Source organism: Alternaria hordeiaustralica (assembly GCF_023758085.1).
Source record: "Alternaria hordeiaustralica strain BMP 2776 chromosome Unknown scaffold_24, whole genome shotgun sequence".
NCBI lineage: Eukaryota > Fungi > Ascomycota > Dothideomycetes > Pleosporales > Pleosporaceae > Alternaria > Alternaria hordeiaustralica.
Window position 1 is genome coordinate 175,643 of NW_026056796.1, and position 27,824 is coordinate 203,466.

At 54.7% G+C, this 27,824-nt stretch overlaps 8 protein-coding genes across 8 annotated transcripts; 4 read left to right on the top strand and 4 right to left on the bottom strand.

The window, feature by feature from the left end:
• Nucleotides 1-119: 119 nt before the first annotated feature.
• On the top strand, nt 120-577 carry RSM19 (mitochondrial ribosomal small subunit component; the record flags this gene model as incomplete). Its single annotated transcript, XM_049391428.1, has 4 exons — nt 120-162; nt 222-237; nt 288-467; nt 535-577. 4 exons carry the CDS (start codon nt 120-122, stop codon nt 575-577), a joined length of 282 nt encoding a protein of 93 aa, XP_049240832.1.
• Nucleotides 578-820: 243 nt separating this feature from the next.
• J4E84_008860 (uncharacterized protein) lies at nt 821-1,542 on the bottom strand (the record flags this gene model as incomplete). Its single annotated transcript, XM_049391429.1, has 2 exons — nt 821-1,228; nt 1,282-1,542. 2 exons carry the CDS (start codon nt 1,540-1,542, stop codon nt 821-823), a joined length of 669 nt encoding a protein of 222 aa, XP_049240833.1.
• Nucleotides 1,543-4,213: 2,671 nt separating this feature from the next.
• On the top strand, nt 4,214-4,601 carry J4E84_008861 (uncharacterized protein; the record flags this gene model as incomplete). Its single annotated transcript, XM_049391430.1, has 2 exons — nt 4,214-4,435; nt 4,488-4,601. The coding sequence occupies 2 exons, from the start codon at nt 4,214-4,216 to the stop codon at nt 4,599-4,601; spliced, it is 336 nt and encodes a 111-aa protein (XP_049240834.1).
• Nucleotides 4,602-9,530: 4,929 nt separating this feature from the next.
• Nucleotides 9,531-12,204, top strand: J4E84_008862 (uncharacterized protein; the record flags this gene model as incomplete). The annotated part of the gene is made up of 2 exons (XM_049391431.1): nt 9,531-11,410; nt 11,460-12,204. 2 exons carry the CDS (start codon nt 9,531-9,533, stop codon nt 12,202-12,204), a joined length of 2,625 nt encoding a protein of 874 aa, XP_049240835.1.
• Nucleotides 12,205-13,855: 1,651 nt separating this feature from the next.
• Nucleotides 13,856-15,252, top strand: J4E84_008863 (uncharacterized protein; the record flags this gene model as incomplete). Its single annotated transcript, XM_049391432.1, has 2 exons — nt 13,856-13,914; nt 13,962-15,252. The coding sequence occupies 2 exons, from the start codon at nt 13,856-13,858 to the stop codon at nt 15,250-15,252; spliced, it is 1,350 nt and encodes a 449-aa protein (XP_049240836.1).
• Nucleotides 15,253-15,404: 152 nt separating this feature from the next.
• J4E84_008864 (uncharacterized protein) lies at nt 15,405-17,022 on the bottom strand (the record flags this gene model as incomplete). Its single annotated transcript, XM_049391433.1, has 3 exons — nt 15,405-15,655; nt 15,750-16,200; nt 16,345-17,022. 3 exons carry the CDS (start codon nt 17,020-17,022, stop codon nt 15,405-15,407), a joined length of 1,380 nt encoding a protein of 459 aa, XP_049240837.1.
• A 1,155-nt stretch (nt 17,023-18,177) lies between these two features.
• Nucleotides 18,178-25,587, bottom strand: J4E84_008865 (uncharacterized protein; the record flags this gene model as incomplete). The annotated part of the gene is made up of 1 exon (XM_049391434.1): nt 18,178-25,587. The coding sequence occupies one exon, from the start codon at nt 25,585-25,587 to the stop codon at nt 18,178-18,180; it is 7,410 nt and encodes a 2,469-aa protein (XP_049240838.1).
• A 1,180-nt stretch (nt 25,588-26,767) lies between these two features.
• On the bottom strand, nt 26,768-27,694 carry J4E84_008866 (uncharacterized protein; the record flags this gene model as incomplete). Its single annotated transcript, XM_049391435.1, has 2 exons — nt 26,768-27,019; nt 27,071-27,694. The coding sequence occupies 2 exons, from the start codon at nt 27,692-27,694 to the stop codon at nt 26,768-26,770; spliced, it is 876 nt and encodes a 291-aa protein (XP_049240839.1).
• Nucleotides 27,695-27,824: the final 130 nt, after the last annotated feature.

Below are 27,824 nucleotides of genomic sequence, written 5' to 3' on the forward strand. Positions count from 1 at the left end.
GCGACGCGCTTCCGCCTAAGCCAAGCCCTTAGCGTCCCCCGCGCTCTCACGTGCATCCTGAAGCCATCGGAAGCCGTCGAAAACATTCGCCGACCTCATCATTCACGCATAACGTCGCAATGTTTCCCACACGGGCGCTCTGCGCTCGATCGGTCTGGAAAGGTGAGATGCCGTCGGGAGATGTTCGTTTGTCAATGCCTAGCAAACTAACTTTTTCACAGGCCCCAATATCGTCCCGTAAGCCACTACTATCAAGCCCTGCGAAATGCGCCCTAATGATCTCGAAGCCTCCCGATAGCACAGAAGAAAGCGGGTGAACGAATGCCACCGATCAAGACACAAGCGCGCTCCGCTACCATATTACCGAACTTCGTCGGCCTCAAGTTCCAGATACACAACGGGAAGAGCTACCTGGACATCACCATAACGGAGGATATGGTAGGACGAAAGCTTGGGGAATTCGCGCCGTATGTCTGCTACAATCACTGGCTTTGTTGGAGAGTATGAGCAACGGAGTGCTGACTTTGAATCCAGGACGCGGAAGCAGTTCATGTACAAGCAGACTAAGAACAAATGAGCAATGGAACGCATGTGCATCAAATGGGAGTTTGGGTATCATTTTGGTTTATCTAGAAGCCATTCTGTACTGTTATTGTACACATACGATGAGCCCTTCGTTGGGCGGGATGCCTCCATGTTCCGAATGACCAGTCCCTGCGCCTGTGATGCCGTCCAACGCCTAAAATGCATGTCAATGTCCCAAATTACCACATCCCGTCGTGTTCCAGTTTCATGGGTTCCTGTCCGTTGGTTGGAGGTCCTAGCGGTAGAACTCTCCGCGCTTGATGTTGACGCCGTATTCGCCTACTGCCATACCCAGGTCCTCCATAGTAAGTACGGTGCGTCCTTGATTGCCACCCTGACCTCCACCTCCATATCCTGGGCGCTGGATGCCGAGGTTGTAGTCCTTGGCCTTGGAGCCGCTATCCTTGCCGCCCGGCGCACCACCAGGCGCTGCTGCTGCCGGGGCTCCTCCTGCGCCACCCATAGGGTTGTTACTTGTGGTGTTGGATGACCTGATGCGAGAGAACTGGTAGGCGTCGGCTGCGATGTCGGCGATGAACTTCTGTGTCGCGAGCGCAAGGAGACGTGCGAGGTGTTGTGATGTCTGAGGTGGCGGTGGCAGACCGGCGCGTGTCAAGTAATAGTTGGTCACTGCATCGGGTATCTGGAGGCCTGGTTAGCGCGCGATGCTTGTGATGGAGACGGCATTTAGCATACGATCGGCGCGTAGTCATCCATCTTGCCTAGGAACTCGCGCAATGTTGCGTCCTTCTTCGCAGGTATGCGCGCCTCAAAGGCGGCGGCAGAGTCTGCCATGCCGTTGACCGCTGCGGGCTCTGCATCGTTTGCGCCGTCGAGGTTCATAGCGTCGGTTTCCAGTCGTGTCGCGTCTTGCTTGATCTCGTCGTCCACCGTCTGGTCTAGTTCGTCGTTGACCTCCATGTTCGTGTCCGGCGGTTGAGAGTTGGTTTCGGACATAGTTGCGATACGAGTGATATGTGTTGCGACGTGGTAGTGCGAGGTATGACGTGGGGTGGTTTGTTCGGGTTGCTGACTGCGGAGACAAGCGCGGGAGTGACGCGCCAAGCGGCAGGGGCGGTCACGTGACCGTCAGTGTGATTGAGTGAGCTACCTTCACTGCACACGGACTCTACAATCACGTACAATAGCTATTGTCGCGTGGATCTAAAGAGTCGCAGTCCTTGTGTTATTGCAAACAGCTTATGCTACTTATGATTCCTTAGTGATCCTGCATCAGGATCGGTTACGCCCCGTTCGGGTACTCCGGTCCTGGCGGAAGGCGTTCGCACTACGCCTTGATGGGCAACAACCTCAACGTCCATCCTCTGCTGTCATTTTTCGCCGAACCTCCCAGTCCCCTAGCAATAAAGCGATGAAGCGCAGAGCTGAAGTCGGATGGAGTGGAAAGGAAGAGTAATACCTGTGAGGGGAGATTTGATGGAACTAATGCACATGTGCTCAGGGAAGTCAATGCGGCACCCCGCAGAGCCTCAGCCAGACCTCGGAAGATTTCTGGACTCAGGAGCGTAACAGCCTACGAATTGTCTTTCGCGCACGAATCCAATGAACGTCGCCGACAACGACACCGTGACGGGTGTTGTGCGAGTCCCGCCTGTCTCTTGACAGAAGGCGGGTGTGCAGCAGTCACGAAATCCCCTTGTCCACGACGTCGATACGAGCGAGCGCTGAAGACACACCCAACATCAACAGCAGATGTAGCACACACATGGCCTGTCAAATAAACGGTCTCGCGCGTAGTTGCGTGTCGGAAGGCTTGTCTACCGTGACAGCGTCAGAACGTTGCGGGAAACTCATCTCTTTCCCCACAAGCCCAGGCAGCTTTGTGCCACCATGTCATCCCTGTGTCACCGCTCTCACCGGAACCATGGATGCTACTGGGTCGCCGACCTGACGATACTGAACTAAGTACATCTACAATCGACAATTTAGCCTATCATTACACGGACTTGAAGAGCGGGTACGACGCCGACCACCCAGACGGCAAGGGCGAAAAGCACAAGGTCTGGCAATTCTGGTACGAGCAACACGCGCTGCCACCTAACGAACACGTGAGCGATACCTAGAGCTGGATGAAAGGCTATACTCTCGTACGAAGACAATTCAAGCCGACCAGCGCAGCGAGATGCACAATTGCGCCTTGCGCAAGAGAGCTTGTGTGGCAATTGAGACATATTTCGATACAGATGCTGCTTTCAGCTCCATGATGCGAGACGCCTTCACGCCTTCCAATTCGAGAGATAACTAGCCGGATCCAATTTTGTGAGTAGACCTGAAAGGTCTTTCTGCCGCTTGCTGATCAAATTCCACAGTTTGCTCAGATACGTAATTTTGGATTGTATCCGTACTAGAGCCTTACCGGTATCGTGGTAGGTCGGCGATCTTACAAAATCGTACCATAGCAGATAAAGTGCTTTCCACCAAGAAAGCTTCGCATCCTTCCCGTGGCCCGCGTCCGCGTCATGCCTCACCCGCTCTTGCATCCGTAGCGCTGACACTGTTTTGAGGCGTTCACTTTATTACATCCCTTCACCAATTGTGCAGACGTTGTACAACCGCAACCTGATCTAGATCTGGGGGCCTTACGTCTGCATGTCCACAATTCGGGTGTCTAGCGCAACGTATCTATATTGGAGATAAAAAAGGGTCTCCGAGGCCTGAGGCTAATTACCCGGCTAGGCTAGCCCTCTGCAGGTTACTGGAGACAGCTGTGGCGCATGCGCTGGCCTTGGCCCCACCAGACGAGGCTTGCAATCCACTACCACCATCTCATGAAAACGACGAAGACTATATCGTGGACAAACACCGCAGCAGCTGCTTGGGTGTTTGATCAAATTCTCCAGAAACGAAATTACCGAACTCGCGTCACGATCAGCCACTACATCGGTTCGTTCCAATGATTCCAAGGTCATCTTCATGAGATGGTGCCACAGCACCGCACAGTCGCGTAGTGTATGGACAAGCCTTGCATCCGCCGCGACTACTAAGGCCCGCTCCGCGCGCTACTGTCAGGCGTTCCCCTTTGCTCCGTTGGCTAGTATCCCTGTTGCAAACCGCGAAGATGACCCATGTGAAGAGTAGAGGCACGCTGGTACTCGGGGCCGTCGATACCACAGTCAAGTCTGACCCACGTCGCACAGCAATCTACACTCGAATTGACCGGTTCGTCTCTAGGGCTTACATGGACTTCCATGCCGGTTTCACTTCGAATAAAGACCTCATGCAAGGCCTCCAACGTTGACATCACATTGAAGCCTCCTCGGCGTTCATCTCTAGTTCAATTCATCACAGGAACGTCGGTCTATGGATGGAGAAGCCCGACGGGCCGATATCTGCTAACGAGAACGCAAGGATAATCCACTTCGTGAAGGGCCACAGCGTCTCGAAGATTGTTTTCGGCCCACGAGCAAGCAATGCCAGCCTCTCGATGGCTAGACTCTCTCCACCAGGGCTTTCTGCCATAGCTCTCAACTCAAGCACCGGGATTCTAGCATAGCCATCCTCCATCTATAAAGCAACCTGCCTCCCTCTTCTCAATTCTTCATCCACTCACTCCTCAAACCACTTCATTCACTCTACAACCGCAAAACTCAACCCGCAAACCTTCAACATGCAGTTCACCCAGATCCTCCTCCTGGCCATTGCGCCTTTCATGGTCGCCGCCACCCCAGTCGACGCTGAGGGTGTCACTTCCGTCAACAGCTTCCCCCTCGAGGCCCGCGGCGGCAAGGACTTCTGCGGAAGTGATCTGCGCTCTGCTGGCGGCGCTTGCACCTTCGGTGGTGGCGAGAACGACCCCCACGCTTGCGGTGTCAAGGACAGGCAGGTTGTCGTAAGTGTCTCCAACGTGCAATCTGCAAAATTGAATGCTAACAATTGTAAAGTTGTACTGCAAGGGCGGTATCTGGACCATCGACCACCGCTGCGCCGCTGGTCAGATTTGCAGGTGCAACAAGGGTACTCCCAAGCGTGGCGACCTGGTCTGCAAATCTGGTTAAATCATTGGTTGCTTTTCGATCACAAGTGTCGAAGAGTGGAGTTTGAGGATTGCAAGGATGTGTGGTGGAGAAGTCTCTCATTCAAGGTTGCATACCACCAATTTATTTAACTACATCCTGATGCAACGAAATCGTTCAAGAAATTATCATACTCATCACCATGTCTAAGGATCTTCAACTCTCGTGCTCATGCTTTGTCGCTCAGACCGTGTTTCTACATCATTTTTGCACGATTGCGCGTTGTGTCTAATTCCTCCTCAGTTCTGGAACTCCACTTAGCAATTTAAATTCTTTCCAAGAGAAGCGATGGCTGAGGTTGGGAGTCATCATATCATGGTTCCTTGGTACCGAGAGTGAGTACCCAGGTAGTTGCTGATAGCATCGCGCGCACGGACACGGCAGGCGCGGAGGGGCCAATCGGAGTGGTTGTGCCCCAACTACTCACAATCATCAGATCTCTCCACGATGCGTCCTCCACTTCACCTCGCGGGACTCGTTATCGTTTTGACAACCGAATCTACATGCGACCCTATAGAACATATCAGAAAGCAAACAGGACGACTTCGACTGGCTTCACCATGAATTGTTTGGGAACCCCCGCTTTGGCAAACGCTCCGCAGCACCTGACCCAGGCAACGAGCCAGCTTCAAAATGAGGGTTCAGCCTTGTCCCAGCTGCACTTCCAGTTACGCGCACCCCCGGGCGAGACGGCGGCGTGTCATCCGTCCCTGCAGTAGCAACCGCGCGTTTTCCATTGACTGACACCCCATATCGACATCAACCAAATCAACTTAAGATTGTGCTCAGGCCCCAATACATCAACAGAACTATCCAGACGCTGCTAAAGTTCCTCCACTACTCATCACAAACGGCGCGTGATACCGCGCTGTATTCGTTTTCCTCTAACATAAAGGCACCACGCCGCACCCCGGCACCGAATTGCAAACGACTCTGCAAGCCTTCTTGTGGAAGGAGCCATCTATCGGACAGGATATAGCAAATCATGGCCACTCTTACTGATCTACCCCCAGAAATTCTAGAACAGATCTTCCATTTCCTCGGAAGCATCGACGACGTCCACCATCTTGGGCGCACATGCACCAAAACCCACCATGTTATCAAAAAACGCAATATCTATCTCGAGATTATGCGCTCGATTATCTACTTCAACCCCCAACACCGCTACGACTTCCAGCTCAACAGAGCCCTGTTCCTCCATTCCAAAATCGTTGGACACTTTCAACACCACGTGTCACGCTTGCCCGCCAGCCAACCTGGAATGAATAAGAACAACTGGGAGCATTATCTAAATAGTACGGCTAATGCATGCTGCTCGCCACAAGAATGGACAGATAATGCAATCTGTGACGTGCTAGCACGGTACCAAGGGTTACGCGTGTTGGAGAACACGTGGATGGAAAGGGAACTCCAAGAGGAAGACTTCCTGTCTGTAGATCATACCTCGGATGCTCAGCGGCTTGTGCATCGATTCAAAACGGTCGTTGGCCGTGGCGATGAGTTCACATACGATGATACGCCCCCACGCAATCCGGAAACGCCACACACATGGGGCTATCGCAGTCTCAACGCCGATCAGAGAGGACGATTCTATGCCGCGGTGGTGTGCATCTGGCTCCTCAACGAGATCAGATGGGTGTTGACCCATTTCAGCTACCCGGCGAACTTCACTATCCAGATCGGGATCTTGGAGTCCTGCAAGAGCAGGATTGTAGCAGAGGTAGATACCCCACTGCTGGATGAACTGGACCGTCATGCTGTGTTTGCTTTCATGTATGAGCATGTACTTCCACTCCATGCCTTATCCCTCGCCGACGCCAGTTCCTCGCACCTACCCTTCACATTTGTCTCCGACTTCTCCAAGGACATGGCTCACTGCCCTAGGTACGTGTCCTACATCAGCAACCCCATCTCACGCAACACTCGATCGTATATGTACTAACCACCGCGACAGACTACTCCAGCTCTTCCTAATGTCCGGCCAAACCTACTTCCAACCCCCCGACCTAATCGACCTCATCGTCCGTTCCAAGGCATCCCGCCGCCAACCTTACACCTCCCTCCCCACACCCTGTTCAACCTTGCTATGGAGACACCCTCGACGAACTCACTTCCAGGCCTACAATGACCTCTGCAACGAAGACAATAAGGCGCATGTTCAGCACATGTCGACGCGGCATCTTACGCTCATAACGCGCTCTTCCTTCCACCAATCGCGCTGGGATATGAGTCAAGGACTTATTCATGCCCCGGCGCTTGGCCAGGCGTTGTTCAGAGTACCGGATCACGCGAAGCGGTATTTTTATGATCGCGCTATGGTGGCGTTTGAGATGTGGGAGACGAAGCGCACGGGGTTGAAGGATATACGGACTGTGTTTCCTAAGAAGTGGGAGGAGATCAGGTGGTGCATTTGGTGGTGGGCGGGCAGTGAGGAGAAGGCGAGGATGAAGATGGAGAGGTTGAGGGAGACGGTGGGGTCGCAGTAGGGCGAATCTGTGCCGCAAAGTTCCTTACGGGAAAATGCAAGAGAGCCTGTGACTCAGGTATTGGAGTCTTCTGGTACTAGATTCATTTTGAGGGCGGGATGTGCACGATATTAGAGGTCCAGGAGAAGCTGTGGTCAGCTGCCTCGTTTACGCGTACCTGGATATCCTGGGCCAATGTACGCATACTGACATCCGGGGTACATAGCGGTTACTACTCATGGTGCCAGATATCGAACGCGAAAACACAAAAATACAAAAACACAAAAACAGCTTGACAACTCGGACAACTTGAGTCGTCAGCAAAATTGTATTTCCTGTTGCAGTTTGCATTCGCATCGATCGTGTCCCATCATGTGACGTGACTATTTCCGGGCAGCGGGCCGGAGCGAGGCAGTGTGGCTGGGCTGTCGTCAAAACGAATCCTCGATCTAAGGCCCGAAACTTCTAAGCCTTAGGCCTGAACATTTATGAAATTAGAACAGGGCAGCAATTATGACGCAACTTCTATCGATCATGGATGATACCTGAGATACGCAGATTAGGCATCCTTTTGACATCATTGTAACCTGGTTGTTGCTGGACTGTGTTTGAGAATGACTCTCAATTTACGCATACTTCCATGGATGCCGAGGCGCATTCGGCCTCGAGGTTTGGCGGAACGTCCAAACCCCATGGCATGAACACCATGTCGACGTTGACGTGCAGCAACACGCGCCATGGTCTTGCTTCATAGAGTTAAACCATTTACAACGGGATTAGCATCCGCAGCTTATCAGTTCCAATGCATCGGGTACAGCGGCTAGGATGGGTGAAGACATAGTGGTGCTCTTGGTAGAGCGGAGAAGGTGGACAGTTGAGGACTAGCTGGCCAGGCATAACTATGGAGGCTTGTATATCGCAGACAGACAATACGGACTGCTAGGAGCTCGCGGCAGGAATCGGGAAGGTCAATGGCCGCGTTCCGTTTTCCCGTAGGCACAGGGATCGATAGATGGCTCGCTCGTGCTGCCGACCATTGGCATAGGAACGTGAAAGTGCCGGCACAACACGGCCCTCACCGAGGTGCCCGATGTCCCAAGATCCAAGGCCAATTGGGTGCAGGCAGGTGCGCTGACATGAGCAGACGGCGAGATTTGCTGTTTGTTGGAGCGCAGGCAGCCATGTATAAAACAGCTTTTGGCAAGTGAGGGGTCGAAGATGCTCGCGAGACGTCATTGGCGTGTAGAAGCGCGTCAACTGCGCTGCTGGAAAGTGAATGCAGAACCACGATGAATGCGAGGGTTGTCAACGCAGATGCAGCCATAGAACAGGCCAGCGACCTGTCAGCTGCTAGCAGCTACACGGCGGCTCTCGGGCGCTGGGCGAGGGAATGGTGAATGCGCCGAAGTAGCGTGGGCTGTCGGGTTCTCTTAGAGCACCACCTTAACGAAGAAAAATTCGCGCTTGAGAGTGACCCTCTTTCTCCCACCTACGCTTGCTTCTCCCGCACACACGACAGCCAATTTTCTTGCCTGGCGCCCCGTCTGCCTTGATCACGTCGCATCCGACCCTCAGACGCCGCCTCAGCCCGCTCCGTCGCTGTTGCACGCACGCCAGACGAGCCTGTACCGCAACCCTCGTGTGCCTGGAGCCCGTACCTCACTGCACCCTTCAACCCTCATTATCCGCCCGCAACCCACCGCCCACCCCGAGCACTCCGCCGACGCAGTCACAGCTGCCCTCTCTGCGCGACTGCCCACCCCGCCGCCCACGCAGACTCGCTCCAGAGGTTAGTTCTGCCCACAGCACCGCCCACGCCCGCCGCACGCTTGCTTCCTGCCTTGCTCCCCGCCTCGAGTTTGCTCGGCACGCTGCGCAACCCTCCTCCCCTTCTCCGCCTTGCAGCCTCTCCCAGTTGCGCTCTGTCTTTCACTCGCGCTCCTTCCCGCTTAGGCCTCGGCGGCCCACGCAGTTATTTCGACTTGTCGTGCGCTCGCTCCCAGACCTCCACCACAACTACCCACGTCACTTGTTTCCACCACCACGCCTCATATGCTGCCCACACTACGCTTGTAGCACCTCTGTCCTTCGCTAACCCCCGTCACTGCAGTACGCGCAATTACCGTCACAGTCGCCAAACAGTGAAGCAGGAAGCATCTACTTTCATCACATTGTGCGAGACCGCCTCGGTACAAAGCCCTCGTCCAGCACACTGCACAGCTCTCCATCAGTGCAGAGCTATATCGTCGCCGCACCGCTTAGTCGTCAACGCAAGGCTTGATAGCAGCACAGAGATTTGCGTGCGGGGAGGTCAAGAGCAACCTCTCCGGACATACCAGCGTCAACACCTGTTGGCCAGCTTGCCGCAGCGCTCCCACCGGGGACCCTAAGCGCTTACTCTCGTCTTACCAGCCGGACTTTAGTCGAGATCCACACAAATTTCAAAATGGCCTCCACATTTTCATATGCGCAAGCCGCGAAGGGCGTCGTCACGCCTGCCACCACGAGCAAGTCGGCATCCGGCTCTGCTACACCAGCCAAGGACGGCAACGGCGCATCTGTCCCAGAGACTAGCGCGTCACCCAGCAACTGGGCCGAAGACGTCGAGTCTGAGTCGCGCCCTGAGCAGCCTGCGAAACCCCGCGAGGCGCGTACAGAGCAAGCCGCACCCAATGTGGTCAAGGTTTCACAACCCGTAGATGCCTCCAACATATCCTCGCCGGATATGGGAGCCTCCACTTCGTCGACAGTCACCAAGGACGACGATGTTTCCTCGATACCGAACACCTCCTCTGAGTCGACCACCTGGGATAACAAGTCTCAGGCCTCCACCTCGGTTGATAAGTCGGTTGAGCCAGTCGAGAAGACCTCTGACAAGGTCAAGAAGGCCAAGAACGTGCCTGTTAAGCCTCTCCAAGAGGCGCCTGTACCGACTGTAAACCCTTGGAAGATACGAGCGGACACAATCAAGTCTCAGGTGCAGAAGGTTGCGCCTCAAACAACTCCTAATGGAGTGTCCCATGGGGCAAACGGAGTTCAGGCCAAGAACGGCGACTCAAAATCCCAAGAGAAGATCACAAACGGCGAGAGCAGAAACAAGGGCCGAAAAGAGTTCAAGGGTGACCTCGATGTGAGGAACGGTGCTAAGGGCAGGTTCCCCGAGAAGGATGCCAAGGCAGCTCCGGCTTCGAGCGCGCTGCCTCCTCCACCGAACCGCGACCAGGAGTCATGGCCGACTCCCGAGACCGTTATCGACGAGGATCGCAAGAAGGCCCAAGAGAAGGGCGAGAAGGAGCAGAAGGAGCGCAAGGATGGCGCTTCGACTAGCAAGCATGAGTGGGTGAAAATCCCCTACACACCGACAGTTGTGTTCAACACGCCTCTCCCAAACGCGGCAGGCGCCAGGAGAGGTGGCCGTCCCGGAGGACGCGGTGGAGCAGTGAACGGCGGCAGGCCTACTAGCTTCGGCAACGGTGCAGAACAGACCGAGAAGGATGGATTCGTACCAAACGGCGAACAGACGAGGCGCGAGCGCGCTGAGACAGCTACCCAGGATGCGTCTCCCAAGGCAAAGCGTAACGGTAGCGCAGATGCCCCTACACTCAACGGCCAGGCCCCTGTAGTCAACGGCGACGCCGCTGGCAAAGCCGCTGGCCCCGTACCCTCCGAGTCTGAAGCGCAGCCCAGGCGATCGTCATTGTCCAACGTGCCCGCTCAAAACGGCGCTTACCAACGTCAGTACCCCACCAAGCCTCACAAGGGCCGCCGAGGCGAATTCCACGGTGCCGGAGAGCGAAGGAGAGACGGCGCATCCTCACCTACCAAGGATAACACCTGGGGTGAGCGTCAAAATTCTGCTGGAACGCAGACAGACGCCGCTGGAGATGGTGAGCGTAGAGCACACACCTTCCAGGACGGCTCCTCGCATGGCCATTCCAAGCGCTTTAGTTCGTTCTCTAACGGCCGCGAACGTGGCCGCGGAGGTCGTGGCGGCCGTGGTAACTACACCACTGGACACCACTTCACCAACGGGCACTCCACGTCGAGCTTTCCCTTGGGCCCACGATCGCCCACGACCTTTGTACCTGAAAGCAATAGCTTCTTCCCCGCGCCTCATGGCAAATTCGGTCGCAACAACCACCGTTCACAGTCATTGACCACCGATCCATACAGGTATCCACCGTTCCAGCCCGGGTACCCAGCTCCTATTCAAACGTCGCATGAGATGTATCCTTATGGAATGCCTGCGCCCATGAGCGCTGGATTACCGTACAGCCCATACGGCGTCGATCAGTACTCGGTCTTCGCTATGATCACGACCCAAGTGTATGCTTTTTATCCGCCCGTCACAATAAACATGCTAACAGATTACTAGGGAGTACTACTTCTCTGTTGATAACTTGATCAAGGACCTGTACCTACGTCGCCACATGGACTCTCAGGGATTCGTTGCTCTTGAATTCATCGCCGGTTTCAACCGCATCAAGAGCCTGTCTCCTGATATCGACATGATTAGGCTCGTCTGCCAACAGTCTGCCACGATCGAGTACCGCACCAGCGAGAACGGCCAGGACCGATTACGTCGCAAGGAAGGCTGGCAGCAATGGGTTCTTGACATGGCCGAGCGTGATCCGTCTGCACAGAACGAGGGACCAAAAGAGCTGAACCAGCCTCAGGTCTCTCGCCCTGCAGGCTTCGATCCATCCAACCCTCCTCAGTGGTCGGCCATGTCCCCAGCATTCAGCCCGTTCGGTAACGAGGGCGCGTACCCCCAAATGAACGGTTTCCATCCCGTTGCCCAGGATGCCGGTTCAGTGCCGGCGGAGACGAATGGCGTGGCTGCCGAAGAAGTGAACGCGGCCGTCTCGAATGGTCACCCAATCGAGAGCTCGACAAAGGCTGTGAGTGGAGATATTCCTGATTCTTTTTCCGACTTGCAACTCGACAGCTTGACAGTCGTTATGCGCAAGCAACCCCCGTCGCAAATGTCGTTACCTCCTTCCGTTTCCCGAACGTTTTCTAATGGCTCCATCGATAGTAAACACGGCGTGCCAGATGAGCCAGAGAAGTCTATTACCTGCCAATTGAGGGTCAACGGTGCCGGAATGTCTGATGGGTAAGTTGCCGTTTTAGAGGAGCTGAATGTATGCGCTAATTACGTCGATAGTATTCCTGAGAGCCATCTTAATCACCCACAACTCGACACCGACCCGTTCCGGTCGACTTCTCCAATCGCCCCTGTTCGCCTCTATTGGGTCAAAGATCACCACAGCCCAGTTCACACCATCCCTTCTGATTCATCGCATGAATCGTATTTTCACCTTCGATCCAAAGCTCTTCATCAGCGATCCAACGCACCCCTCGGCACAACCCCTTACGACATGAACGTTCTTTACCAATTCTGGTCGCATTTTTTGATTCGCAATTTCAATCAATCAATGTATGACGAGTTCCGCCATTTGGCTTTCGAAGACGCCGCCCACCGGAGGACGGATACTGGCATTTCCAATCTTACCAAATTTTACGGCGAGTCTCTGCTTTCGCCACAGAGCGTGATTCGACAGCGGGTAGCTTCAGACTTTGTTGAACTTATCAGGACCGAAGACGAGCGACGTCCAGCTTTCGATCAGCTGAAAGCGGTCTATCGCAGCGGCAGCATGGACCCTCGAAGCCGACAACGTATTGATGATTTGCTTGATGCAGATACCTTGGCTCTGTTGACACTGCCATGATGCTTTCAAAGTGCTGTCTCAACTCTGTCGTATGAGCCAAGGTTTATGCGTGTCTTCGTCCCGGTCTTCGGTCTTGTTGCTTCTCATCTTCCCCTTGCGAGTTTTCGGACTGTGTATACATTGACAAAAAGTTCATGTTCTGGCGTTTTCTACCCGGTCGGCGGTCGACCAACTGTTTTTCCTCCTTCGATAGAATGCCCTCGCGTCTCGGAAACCTTTTCCTTTAATGTTCACACGAATTACCAATCCCACAATACGAAATACCCTTCTCAGGAATATCTGGCTTTTCCACCTCTTTTTCATGGATCTAGGGGCCTCGTAGCATTGAAAGCTGGCGTTTTTGTGTGTGTGTCTACCTTTTGCATGTTCATCCGACTCAGCATACAAAACTCGATGGCAGCTTTCTCTCCCCTCAGGCATATATGGTAATCATGTTCTTCCTTTACTTATAGGTGGATGTGGTTGCTTGGGAGTCTTGTTTTCGATGAAGCAAAGTATATAAGCGGATGTCGGGTCTGCGGATGTGGCTTTTGCTTTGTAAAAGTACGAAAATGAATACCTTCTGTTCCTGGTATTGAGCTTAGACCCGTATGGTGAAATCTTACCTCTGTCTTCCAGGTGTCGCAGGGTGATGCGCTCATGTATCGTGAAGTGGTTACTGGTGTCGAGTCGCATGGCTGCTACTCCGATTCCGGTGCTTTACTTCAGTTGCTACCATTCCATCCACGAGAGATTCGCATCCTGGCACACTCCGCCAGGCAACAGCAGCGCAACATGGCTCAATCACTGCGCCATCAAGCAAACGATGTTTGGAACTTGCAGCCGCAGTTTATAGGCGGAGAAGATCAGACTTCACTTCACTTCACTTGAAACGAAAGCCAGGGTGCGGTGAGTGAGTTGGCATGTGATCGTCGTCATTGCTCGGCGTTCCAGACCAATGGTGCCGATCGGTGGCGACATTGACCCTGCGCCTCATTAACGTCGCCTTCCCCACAGTTCGACGCATCACCACTCTCCTCTCTTGGAACACACAATCATCATGGCACCTGCCGTGGTGCATTTATACAACTCGGTGGCCAAGAACGCGAGAGCGTTCAAGTAAGTTTGCATTACTATTCGAGGAGGTCGCGTACTGACAGACAAAGGGCTGCCTGGAAACATGCTGCGAAACTCGTACAGAAACAACTACCAGAATCCGCACGACCTGCCGATGCAGTACTACAACCTATCCTCGCTCGAAATGCGCCAAAGCACCCTCTTCACCGCATTGCCTACCTCAAGCAGAGCAAGGGCCGATGGTACACCACCCACAGCCAGATCAGCGCCGCCGTCCGTCGCTTCACCACCTCTGCAGCTCGCAACTCGGGCGTGAAGTATGACAAGGCCTCCTTCCCCGAGTCACGCATTGGAAGCATCGTCAACGCCCAGGCTGGCCGCGCACCCTTCGCATCGACCCTCCGCCCGAATCTCACAGGCGGCGCACTTGGACGAACCGCAGGAGGCTACGGCTGGGGTTCTGGCAGGGCCGGAGGCGCGCGTTACTTTTCGCATGGACCCGCATCGCCCGCCCAAGTCATCAACAACGTCTCTCAAGCTGTACGAGCGTTCCTCGTCGGTGGACAGAAGGCTCAGTTCGATGGCGTCAATCCTCACAACGGCGAGAAGCGCTTCAAGACTGTGTCCGCGCTACAAGACCAGGTCAACCGTACGCTGAACAAGGTTCCCAAGGCCACCCCTGGATCCTACATCAGCTTCAACGTTAACCCCACCGTCACCGCTCTTACTCCCCTCAAGGCCGTCAAGGGCTTTACCTCGTTCGCACAGGAGAAGGAGACACTGAACAGCGAGGGTCTCCTTGATGTTCTGTCCGTCGACTTCTCAAGGGCCGTCAAGGAGCTCGCAGCCGTTTTGAACGATCTGCAACGACTGGCGGCACTAGGCGATCTTCCGATCTCGTATGAAAACTCGGTTCTCAAAGTCCACTTCCCTGGTTGCGATGCGCAAACAGTGGAGACGATATGCAACGACTTTGAGGTCTCCAGAGGCGCAGTTCATCAGGACGCGGACTTTGACGCTTTCGTCGGCACCGACATCGCGCTGCTCTTCCCCTTCGCACCTAGCCAAACACCCTCCGAATGTTCGTTCTACGACAAGCCCGTTGCCGAGCGCCAACACGTACAACCGAACATTGACTGGACGCACATGCTCTCGCCATCACTCGCGGCTTCAGAAGACTTCTCGACTCATTCGGAACAAAGCTACGACCAGCTAGACGACTTTGAGACTGAGCCAAACCCGTGGTTATCTTCTTCATCGCCTTCAGGATACGATAGCTTGCATACCAGTGAGGCTGATGAAATGGACATGCACACCCCGTTGGAATACCAGGGCGTTGAAGGCATGTACAGGTTCATGGCTCAGTGCGAGTCGCGATAGATGGATATGGGAATGCGTTGATGAATGATGATACCTCTTGGCTTAGATTGCTAGAATAGCGTTTTGGACATTTTCCTCTCTTTTGTAGAATCGAATCAATAAATTAAATAGCAACCGCTGTGCTTGAAGATCGTGTCTTACTTAGCATGACATTAGACTTTCCGAATCATAAACATCCTCTTTACGAACGGGCTCCGTTGAAAGCTCCCGGCCTCAGCCGGATTCGGGTCAACATCACGCTTCGCAGCTGCCGCAGCGTTCTCTTCATCCTCACCAATCTTCCATGTCCTTACCATCCACAGACAGACCGCGGCTCCAATGTACATCCAACCCGTGAAGAGGATGGCCCCGGTGTAGCTCCCCCCGTTGAAAGCGACGATCTCAAGGCCGATTGGTTCCGAAACTGTACAGCCCATTAGCAAAAGTACGCACGTAGACGGCACCCTACCGTGAGAAAGATTTACAGAGAACCAGGCGAAAAGAAGAATATTACTCACAGGTAGTAGGCAACACAAGTACCAGCCAAGTAATACTCAACGCACTCGGCAAATCCCTCAACCCCATAACCTCTGTCGTAACCGGCGCAGCCGTCGCCCAAAATGTGCCCGCCACCATCCCGCCCACCAGGCTAAAGAAAACCAATACGCCAAAGCTCTTTGCAAAGATCCAGATTAAGAGACAAAACACTCCGACCAGAAATGTCATGCTGCCCGCCATGTTCAACCGCCCGATAGAGTCTGAGAAGTAGCCTATCGGCGGACGACCGAGGGCTTGGCCGAGGTTGAAGACGGCGCCGATGATGCTGCCTTGTTGGGCGGTTAGACCGATGGTGCGGGCGTAGGAGGGGAGGGAGAAGAGGAGGACGATGTAGCCGAGCATGCTGAGGACGCCGAAGGCGAGGAGGGCTATGAATTGGGGTTTGCGGAAGAGGGTGGTGTCGAAGCTGACCTATCAGAATGTCAGTACGAGGGGGGTAAGTTGGTTGTGATGAAGTATTCGAGCCAGAACGCGCGATATGTGCATTGGAGGATACAAGCCACCGTTGTTGTACCCTCGCAGACACATATACTAATAACAGAAAAAACGACATACCTGCCTACTCCCAACCTCCTTATTCCGATCCCGAATCACCAACGCACAAACACTATTCACGACCCCCGCAATAACCGCCAGCGTGCGAAAAGCCCACGGCAACCCAATATCCCTAATCATCGCCTGTGCCGCTAGACTGTATATCAGCCCCCCGAGCCCACTCCCCGCCGCACAACACCCATTCGCCAGACTCCTGTGTGTGGTAAACCACTGCGCAGCAATGCCCACGGAGCCTACGAAAAGGAAACCCATTCCCCACCCGAAACACACGCCTTGGGAGAGGAAGAGGTGCCAGATGGACGACGCGAAGCTCGCACCGATGAAGGACACGGTTTCGAAGAATACGCCGATGAAGAGCGTGGTGCGGGTGCCGAAGCGACGCGTTGTGTACGTTGCTACCGGGGAGACGATGAGGGCTTGCGAGATGGAGAGGCCGCCGATGAAGGCGTATTGGAGGGGTGTGGCACCTGGGAAAGTGGACGTGGAGAGGTAGTGGGCGAGGAAGATGGCGTAGGCGGAGTTGAGACCCCAGGTGTGCCCGTTTATTGTTGCGACGGCGGCGACGCAGATCCAGCCGTAGCCGCCGTTTGGGGGAACATCCACCGGGTGAACATCTGGGGCAGTGCTCGTTTTGCTTGATGCTTGGGGTTGTCGATGGGTTGGCGAGATTCCTGGCATGGACTGCAGATTGTTGTTGGTAGTGGAGTCGAGTTCGATATCCGGTTGAGGATTAGCAATAACCATGCTTTTCTCTGAAGTTGACATGTCGTTTCCTTGACTTCCATTAACACCCTGCTCTTTCTCTCCTTGCGGTGCCTCCATCTTTACTTCCACGTTTGCTGACCTCCTCTGCGTCGTCGTTCGTCGTTTCTCTTCGTCTTCGCCTTCTTCCCGGGAATACGGTATCACACAGCACAATCCTTCCCAATCACACAATCCCACTCTTTCCAATCTCTTGAAATCCTTGAACAATCACCTATGCAACCCTGTGCACCAAGAAACACATAGAAACCAGATCGCAAACGCGTGCGAACATGTTAGGAGTCATGTTTGCGCCTCCCTCGGTTGGAGAGTAAGGAAGGCAAGCAAAAAAAAGTGGAGGTCGACATGTCCCTACGCCCTTGTCCGGAAATAAACTCATAACCCGAACTTGTTACGTTAAACCGCTCGATAGGCCCTGCCTCTTCCGGTTAATACAGAGGACGGAACTAGGCCGCTCGGCTAGCACATGTGTGCATGATGATGCCGTGGATGTCGCCCGTCGGCACCGCGAGTCAAGATTGAGAGCCGTGCCGATGGGTGTCTGATTATGGGTATTCGTAACTCTCATCACCCACTTTACGAAATTTGTGGTCTATGTTCTACAAGACACGTTGTATTTCAAAAAGAACAGTATATATTACCCAATTTGATATCCAACTAAATCTAAATTCCAAATAGCGCAACCTTCCTTTCCTCCGCCCAGTATCCCTCCCATTCATTCCCTAACATACATAAGAAAAGCTATATAACCAGGAGAAATCTGTTATGTGTGTATACAATTTGAGCTGTAACTTCAGAAAAACGGTCTTGCGGGGGTATATATTCCAATAGCCAACCTAAGTCGCTGTGCTGTGCAGTAAAACGACAGAAAAGAAAAAACGCGAGCAAGCAGAACAAGCAAGCATTAAGGTAGATAACAGACGCAGAACCCATGATATGGCAGCGACAGAAAACGCTCGTATAGAGCAAGCGGTAAAGCAACGCAAAAAGGAAAAAAACTCTTTAACAAAGGAAAAGGCTGTTGGTTTTGCAGTTTCGTCGATCTTGTTTGTTTTGTCATGGTCGCGGAATCTACCGTTGTTGTAGTTCCCTTCCAAAGTTCAATGCTAGTGGCGTGAGTTCGCCATCAACAGTGCTTTCATCGTCGTAGAAGCCGCTCTCGCTGAAAGGCTCGATTTCGGCGTCTTGGTCGTAGGCTTGCTTGCGCATCAGAGGTGGTGTGCGGGGCTGCTTGCCCAGGGCGGGGAAACCGGCTTCGGTTGACGCGCGCGAACTGTTCGAGTTTGTGCGCAGGGGCTGGGGACGCTGCGATGAGGATGAGAGTTCTGATCCGCGGCGCGCGTTGGAGGTTGGTGGCGTCATGAGGCCGGAGAGAAAAGATTGGGCGGAGTGAGGCTGCGCACGGGAGGGCGTTTGGGTTCGCGTGGTGGTCGAGGTACCTGCGAGAGCAGAGGTAGCCTCGCCACGGCCCTTGCGCCAGTTACCGATGGCGGCAGCGAGCTGGACTGCTTTGGGAGAAGCGAAGTTCGAGAGCGAGCTCAGAGTTGGGAGGGACTTTTGTCCACCCGAGATGAGTCGCTCCTTCTCACTTTGCTCCATCTGCAAGTTGGTACGGATGCGGATTGCGGCATCACGAACAGTCTCGCGGTCAAAGGTTGGCTGAGCAAGAGAGTTGATGAGGTCGTTCAGGTCGTCAACACGTACACCAAGTAGCTCACGGAGCCAGTTGATCTCGGTGTCGCGTTCCTTCAACTTGGCTGGAGCCTCGGTATCGACATCTTCAAGCTGGCGCTCAAGAGCTTCGATACGACCCTCGCGCTCTTGCAGCTGCTCCTGGAGAACACCAATAGATTCGCGCAGCGCTTGGGGCGAGATCTTCTCTGCCCCGCTAGGAGCGAACGAAGAGGTAGACGTAGGAGACTTGGATGCTGCTGCAACAGCGGCGTTGGCGGCTTCCTTCGCAACCTGAAGCTTCTCTTCCAGCAGCGCAATCTTGTCCTTGAAGTGGTCGAGTTTGGAGTCGGCGAGCGCAAGCTTGTCGTTGTGGAAAGCATCAGCACGATCCTTGTCCTCACGGGCGAATTCCAGAGCGCGAGCATGCTCATGCTGCACGTGCTCAAGTTGGCGTTCGAAAGTGCGCTGCTGCTCCTGCAAGCTATGCCTGTTGTTCTCGATCGCTTCCTGTACGGCTTGCTTCTTGAAATCGGAAGCGGCCTCCAGATCCAGTTCGTGCTTCTCCTTGGCTGTATCGGCATCCAGGCGAACCTGGTCAAGCTCAGCGCGGACACGAGCAATCTCGCTCTCAAGCTCGTGGCGAACGATGTTGACTTGGTTATTAGCTGCGTCAACATCGGCCTCCATAAGCACGCGGGTGCGGCGGATCTCAACGTGCGCAGCATCCCTAGCCTCGCGCATGTCACGCTCGTAGCGCTGGGCGTTCTTCTGGTGCTCCAAAGATTCCCTCCTCAGCTCTTCAATTGTCTCCTCAAGTCTGGCGTTGTGCTTCTGGGTTTGCTCGAGATGAATCCTGAGTCTCATACCCTCACGTTCTTGGGTCTCCAAGCGCTCGAGCTCCCTCTCCAGACGCTCTCGTGTGCGACCTTCAGCCTCAATGCGTGCGCTGAGGACCTCGTACTTGGTTGCGGAGGCCTCCTCGTTCTTTTGCCATTGAGCACGCTCAGATGCGATCTGCTGTGAAGCGGCAACCATATCTTGCTGTAGCTTCTCGAGCTTGGTGCGCATCGACTCGCGTACTCGGGTTGCCTCCTCGGCCTGGAAGCGCGCCTCTCCGATAGCCTTGCGCAGCTGCTCTCCTTCCTCGTGAGCGTGCTGCAGGTCACCACGCCACTTGTTAGCGGACATACGGTGTTCCTCGAGCGTAAAGTTGAGTGCCTCGTTCTCCGCGGTGACTGAATCGAGCCTCTTCTTCAGGTCCTCCTCCGAGCTTTCCAGGGCGATGTTTGTAAGCTTGAGCTGCTCGTTCTCAATATCGAGAGTGGCGAGTCTATCGCGCATGTCGGCTGCGTCCGCCTGGTAAGAATTGAGGCTGCGGCGGAGGTCATCTCGCTCCTCTGTCAATGTACCAATCTTGTGTTCGTCATCACGGGAAGTCTGCTGCAGAAGCGTGAGCTCTTCCTCGGTGACCTTGAGCAGGCGCGCAGAGTCCGCTTCACGAGCCTCGAGGGCTTGGCGGGCCTCAGCTTCCTCGTTGAATCGGAGAGTGGCTTCCTTGAGCATTTCCTCAAGGTCCGCGATACGAACATCCCTCTCCTGGACGGCCTTGGAGTTCTCACGCTCGGCAACCTCTTCACCATGGCGCTTCAGAGCTTCCTCAACAAGTTCACGAACCTCCTCAGCCTGAAGATGGTGGCTAGTGGTCTGCGCAATAGAAGCCTTGAGGCTACCGATGACCTGGTAGATTTCGGACATATCGACCTGTGGCTGGGGAATATCGACGGGAGCCTCAAGAGTGGCAGCAGGCTTCTGGTTCGCCAAGGCCTCGGCAACGATAGAACGGATCATATCGGGCTGTACATTCTCGGCAGTTGGCGCACTAGGAGCTGAAGGCTGGTGGGATGCGAGTGCTTCAGCGATAATGGAGCGAATGGTTTCCGCTTGCAATTGCTCCACAGCTGGCGTTTGTTGTGACGCAAGAGCCTCGGTAACGATTGCCTTCAAGTCGTCAGGCCAGATCTGCTCAGGCACTGGGGGTGGCATTGGCTGAGGAGCGTGCGTCTCGAACGCTTCCAACACGATGGACCGGATGTCGTCAGGCTTGACCGATTCCACGGGCTTAGGAAGATGGGTTGCGAGCATGTCAGCAAGGATAGAACGAACGTCGTCAGGCTTGAGAGCCTCAGTCCAGGATGCAATGGTGGTAGAAGCAATCGCATCCTGGACAATGTCGCGGATCTGAGCAGCAGGAACAGGTTCGACAGGTTGTACGGGTGGCTGGTGTTGCGCAAGCGCATCGGTGACGATCTCCCGGATCTTCTCTGGGATCATTGGCTCGGGAACGGGCACCGGAATAGATGTGATCTGTGATTGGTGCATCTCAAGCGCGTCCTGGACGATGGATCGGATCTTCTCCAACTTCCTGTCCTTGCCGCGAGATCGGTTGCGGTAGTCAACGTCGGTCTCTGCTTCGTCATCTTCGTCGTCGGCATCGCTGTCCAGGCGTGCGCTAGTTGACATGCTACGGCGGCCGCGTCCCGGACGTTGCGACATCATTGCAAGTGCCTCTTGAATGCCTTGCAGGTTTTGCTCTAGCGGGCCAAGGCGGTCCTGCAGGAGACGGCCCATGAGGTCATCAACATGCTTGTCGAAAAAGCCACTGCGTGTCTGGACCTTAGATTCGTCTTCAGTAAGGAGACCTTCGTCCCAATCGCTCATGGGTCCGGCGTCGGCATTGTTCATGTGGCGCACAGGCGAGTCGTATGGGAGCGCAGCCCGCTCATCGTCAAACGGATCCTGCACCGATGTTGCAGAACCCTGCATCGGCCGTCCCGGGAAGAATCCCCGACGGGGGCTGGGGCTGGGGGCGTCACTGCGCATCTTGAAGTTGGGTTGCAGGTCATTGCGCTCAAACACGTTTGGTGTTCTCTGGGGGGAAGACTGGTCCCAAGAGGCTTCGTCGCGCTCGACGCCAAAGTCCGAGCCCTCACCATCCATATGCTTCATGACAGCATCAATGTCGTTAAAGGAAGCATCACCAAGTTGATCGAAGTCAGCACTTTCGCTTTCAGGGTAGCCCTTGTGCCTGCCAGATTCCATAGCAGTCTTGAACGAGCCGTCGTCGCTAGGCCTGTACGTAGTTGCTGGGCTTCTGCTTGCATATCTCGGTGGAGACACTTGAGACTTCTCGGGATCTTCAACCTGAGACGGCTTCGTAACGTGGAAGCCGAAGTCGTAGCCAGCACTGTTGAACTGCGGTCGGAACTCGAAGGGCTTGGCGTTGGCAGAAAGCGTGCTCTTGTGAGAGTGCTTGTTGCCCAGTGGCTCGGGCTCCTCGGTAGTTGGCGTAGGCACATCGCTCGCGTGAGGTGTATCATCGTCTGCACCTAGATCGCTCTCTGGTGCAGGCGAAGTAGGCTCCATAATGACTTCTTCCGTCGGCTGTGATAAAGGCTCGGGGCTCTTCGACTTGGCCTTGATCTGCTCACGCTGGGGTGACAGGTTCTCCTTGTCTTCTGCGACGGCCTCCCTTTCGACTTGAGGCTCTTGCTTGCTAGCGTTGGGCTGTCTGACTTCTGCCAATGGCTGCGACGCAAGCACGGGCTGGAGTGCGAATTTGGGAACATCGTCACCATCAGCGCGGTCACGACGAGCTCGCTTCTCGCGCCCATCGGCTTGCTTGGGTCGGCCAGACTCGTCCTCGTGGTCCTCACGACCTTCAGTCTCTGGTGTCTGCGAGCGCGTGTTGTCCGGACGGATGATCGGCACGGCCTTCGAGCGTGTGGCGGGCTTGACGATGTCACTTTGAGACAGGTTGACATCTCCGAAGATCTTCGAGGAGAAGCTTGTTGGAGCAGGAGCCGGCTTGTTAGGGTTGAATGTAGACACTCCAGGGTTGAACGTGGGCGCATCCGGCTTGAAGGCTGGCGGACTAGAGAAGTTGAAGCCACCGGACGGGAATGGAGAGCTGTCTGCCGCAGGCTTGAACACGGGAGCTTCAGCCACAGGCTTGAATGCCGGAGCATCAGGCTTGAATACTGGTGCATCCGGTTTGAAGGCAGGAGCTGACACGTTGAAGTTGGCCAATGCATCGATGCTGGGCTTGTTGTTGGCTGAGACAGCAGCAGGAGCAGCAGCTGTAGGTGGCTTAACTGCGGGTGCAAAGCTGAAGCCTGAGGAGAAGGATCCTGGCTGGAAAGACGCTGCAGGGTTGAACTTGAACTCCTTAGCCTCAACATTGAGCTTCGAGATCGAGGAACGTGAAGCGTGCTTGCTGTGCATCGCCGATGCAGGCTTGCTGAATGCGAACTTGTTGTCCTTCCATGAGTTGCTGACCTGGGACGGTGCTTGGGAGTGCTGCGCAGAGCTTTGTGTAGGGTTGCGAACCTCTCCATCTTCCAAGCTGGGGTTTGTGTTCTCCGAGATGTTGGTCTTCGCACCGTCGCTGTCGGAGCGAGGGTTCTGCTGGGCAGGGAACGAGAAGGAGACAGGCTTCTGAGACTTGGTGAGTGAATGCGATTTGCTGTGCGGCTGAGGTTGGTGCAGGATCGTTCGCGAGTCCTCCCACGTAGGGTTAGCCACAGCATTCGAAGGCTTGTAGGATACGTTAGTCTCTGGCTCCGTACTGAAGTCACCTCCTTCCGCAAACTGCTTGTCGATGGCTTCTTCCAAGTGATACTCTTCGTTCGCCGCCTCGCGTTCAAGGTTCTCACTAAGATTATGGCGATGACTGCGAGGACGCGGTACAGCAATCTCTGGTGCAGGTTGAGTGGCATGCTTCATAGCCGGAACCTCATCTTCCTCGTCTTCATCTTCGGGTACTTCGGCCAGAGTGGAGGACGGGCGCAAGCCAAGGACTTGTTGCTGTTGCTGCTGAAGAAGCTGGTTCTGTAGCTGCTGCTGTTGCAGTTGCATCTGCAGCTGGAAGTCATCCCTCTGCGTCGGCGTAATGGGAAACTGCTGGCCGGGTCTCATGCCGAATGGAGAATGTGGCGAGATCATTCCGGAAAGATCAGGCCTGCTCAGAGCAAGAGCAGGGGAGCCGCTGCGTCCATCTTGGGAGTTGAAGTATCCAGCAGGCGACCAAGTGCCTGAAGGTGAGTAACCGTGTTGAGCAAAGTTGGCAGGCGACCCAAAAGTTGAATGGCGATGCATGTGCATGCTGGGACGCTGGTTTCCAAAAGCAGCCGGAGACGCGATCGATTGTCGGGACATGTGCCCTGGCGAGGGTCCGAATGGAAAGCCGGCGATACTGCCTTGCCTGGCCATGCGAAGACTGCCAGCTGAGGAGGTCGGAATTGGTGGAGTAAACCCTTGCCCCGGGTGTTGCTGTGATGATGCTGTTCGCGACATAGGAAGAGGGATATCTTCCTCGCCACCAATACTGACACCAAGTGCTGCCAGTTTAGCTTCAAGCAAAGAGTTCTCGTAGTCTTTCCATTCTGATTCCTTCGAGACGCGGACCTTGTACTGCTTGTTGGAGTTTGCGCGTTCTGCCTTGACATCCTCCTCAGCGGGCCAGATGGCACGGTTATGTGTCTCCAAGCCTCCAGTACTGAAGCCACGAGTGTCGTAGCCCTGCTGCTCGAGCTGTCGGAGCTTGTTGTTCACAGCCTCTGCAGTCATCGGCTTCGGAGGGAACCCCGGGTTACCCCTGGGAATGTCTCGAGGTATCGAGATGATGCAGCCCTTGCCCTTGACAATGACCTTCTTTCGCATCCGAGGTTGCGCAGGTGCTGCACCTGGAGGAGCCAAAAATGACTTGCTTGGGGTGTCGGGAAGTGGCTTGTTCGACAACTCCTGGTTCGCTTTGGAGGCGTCCTTGTTCGATTGCTTGCTGGGAGTTTCATCTGCCGGCTTAGCTGTTTTTGAAGGAGTGGGTACCGGCGTCTTCTCAGCCTGGGCACTGTGTCCGTTCGTACTGGGACCTGATGCGGAGTTTTGCCTGGCTGTCACCAGCTCAGGATCCGCGTACTTTGAGGCCATCATCTTGCCGAGTGCTTCCTTCTGGTCTTTACTAAAGTGACGCCAAAAGTCCTGCTGGTTCAGGGTCTTGTTGTTGTTCCTCTGCTTGTGTCCTCTTTTCGGCGGAGGCGCAAGTGGTATGTCCGGTTCTCCACCTGATCCCTCTGTGTCGCTGTTATTACTCCGCCAGTCGTTTGTCTCGCGGTTCCAACGCTCTTCTAAGAATCGCTCAACCCACTCTTGCGAAGTCGGGTTCGTGTCGGACGCGCGGGGAGTAGTGCCGGACGCTCGCGGTTCTTTGGTGGGAGTCACTAAGTTTGGCAGTCGAGAGCGGATTAGATGTTCGAGCGTGAACTGGTTCGGCGAGGCGTTCCGTTCGAGACGCGGTATGAGATGCTCGAGATTGAACTGGTTCGGCGACTCTTCCTGCAGATCTAGCCGGGATGGAAGCAGATGTCCGAGGCCGAATGTGAGTCCGGAATTTTCCTCTTCAAAGTCGTCGCTGCCGAAGTTGGTCGAGACCTGACGCGACGGATTAAAGACGGGCGGCGGGTGTCTGTAGGGACTGCCCCAGCTGGCCGTGTAGTAGGAAGTGTCGGTTCGGTCGTGTCTCGCAGCGTTGGACGGGGTGCGCGGGTTGTTGCCCAGTATGGAAAAGGACGGGAGCGTAGGGAGCTCTGGGCTCGAGTTGGCTAGGGTGCGAGCCGGCGAGGGGGCCGTCCAGGTGGGCGAGACTGCTTCACGCGCCTCGGGCGGAGTCGAAGCTTCACCAAAGTGCCCGGGAGCAAATGGAGGCGATGAGGGCGGCGGCTGCGAGGACGAGGTGGACCGTCGAGCGTGCATCCAAGGGTTTCCCGCTACAGCACAACTCGACGAGCTGCAACTCTTGTTTTTCCGTCTCGGATGCTGCGCGCGTCAAACAGGCGACAAATGTTCCGACGACGCTGCAGTCAGTGCTCGGCAAAGAAACGCGCGTAGAGAGTTTGGCGCGCAGTAGGATTACAAGGTAATATATCAAGGAAAGGCTGGGCTTGGTGGCTAAAAGAGCGACATGGGGTGGGATAGATGCACGATTCTGGAGACGACAGGACGAGCGAACATCCCGAGGCAGCAGCAACAGCGGATGAAGCAGGAAGAGAGGCAGTCGGAGGCGTGCCAGTGTCGTCGACAAAATGTGGACACGGACAGGAGAGCAGGCGAGGCTAATGTCAGCCATGCACGCTGCTAGCGCCTGATGCCAGTTGGCGTCAGGGGCCTTTCCCCCGAGGCCACATGAAAGAGCTGCAGCAACGCCATGCATCAAATACCCGACCCTCCAAGAACTCGTTCGCTCTCGAATTCCCTTGAACTTCGGTGTGTCTTTTAACCTGGATGCAGCTGCAGTCTTCTTACGCCTCCGCCTGGTGCTACGACGCGTCTCCATCACTGCTAATAACACGACATTTCGACATGACATGGGTGCCTCATTGCCGGGACTAACCCTCGCAGCCAATCGTATAACGGCACGTCATGTCTGGATGCGTCATTGGCAGCTTCCAACGACTGGACGACAGATCCTGATACCCCGCCGAAGAAGCTGCCGGACATTCCAACTCCAGCCCTGGATATTTCCCACCTGCCACACGCGTCCTATATGTTCATAATGTCTTCTTCGACGCGACGAACATGGTGCAGCGACATTGAGAAAGGGGACCTGACTAGTGGTTAGACAACGGGAGCTAATGCTGCCCTGCAAGGATAGCGATGTCTTGACAGGCCTGTCGAGCACCCTTCTAGAAAATCCTTTGTGCACCCATGTGCCGCTAGATGGAGAGGAAAAAGCAAATTCTCCTTTTTGAAGCGATTGTGTACAAATGAATGGACGACTGGAACATGAAGAGCTGGAATCTTTTGTCGCGTATCGAATATTACGGGCTGCACTGGCACTGTCCGTCATCGCCAGTAGTTCCGCCCACGAAAACGACCTGTACGGAAGTGAACCTAAGTTTATCAGCAAAACCGTCTGCATCCAACAACAGAAGACTCACGCTGCAGTAGCCGCAAAAATCTCCACCGGACGTGCTGTCGTGAAGATGGCTAGAACAGATGCGAATACACCGGAGAAGGCTGCAACGGCCGCGATTCTATATGGAAGATTGTTGATCATATACAGTGCGACGATGGCGGTCGACGGTATGATTGCAGAAAGTACCACATTAAGCGCTCGAGCGAATCGGTGGAGGACTTCTAGCTTGACGCGGCCTATACCCGTCTCCTCTGATCCCGCCATCGGCTCCTGTAATGGGACTGTGAGCGTAGCGGAAGAGTGGGTGGGTATTACACTTACTAGAATCCTTTTCCGTAGGCGAGTTGGAAGATGGGGTATCAAGCTCATTTCTAGCCATCGCGTGAATCTATCGTCGGAGGGTCTACTGGAGATGGAGATCAAATCCGGTCGCTCTACCTCGTCGTACGCTCGATATTCGCAGCCTTCGAGGAAGCTTTTGCCTCCTTCGTCGTGTTGCAGCCAGACCCTGAGCCATTTCTGGTCGTTCTTGTTGGCGCGATCCAGTTTTGCGATGCTGGCTTGCTGGAGTAGGCAGTCATCGTCAGCCGTGTCAGTACCCAGTCTTACGATTTGGGGTATGGGAGGAGCCACACTGTAGTCTTTCAACTTCCTTCTAATCTCTAAGACCTTTTCCCACTGAGGTTTGTTCGGTGGCCTCTTCATCTCCCATACACTCCTAGCAAAGTTCTTTGTACTGGGATCCGTTCCATGCTCGTCCACATGAGTGATAACATCGAGCTCTTGCTGTAAGCAAAGGAGCTCAGCCTGCATGTACAGCAGGCTGCGTGTGTTGAGTTCGGCGAATTGCTTGAAGATTCCAAGGCCCTGGTCTAGATTCCCTCCCATGAACTTCGCAAGTCCGGGATAGCCATTTTGAATTTGATCGATTGATATCGTAGTCATCGCAGATTGTTAAATGAAGCAGATAGAAGCCATTCGGAAGTACTGTGTTAATTGACCCCGCTTTCATAAATCGTGGTGGCGGAATTCAGCCTTGCTGCGTGCAGTCAGCCGCCCAGTCAGCCAGCTTGGC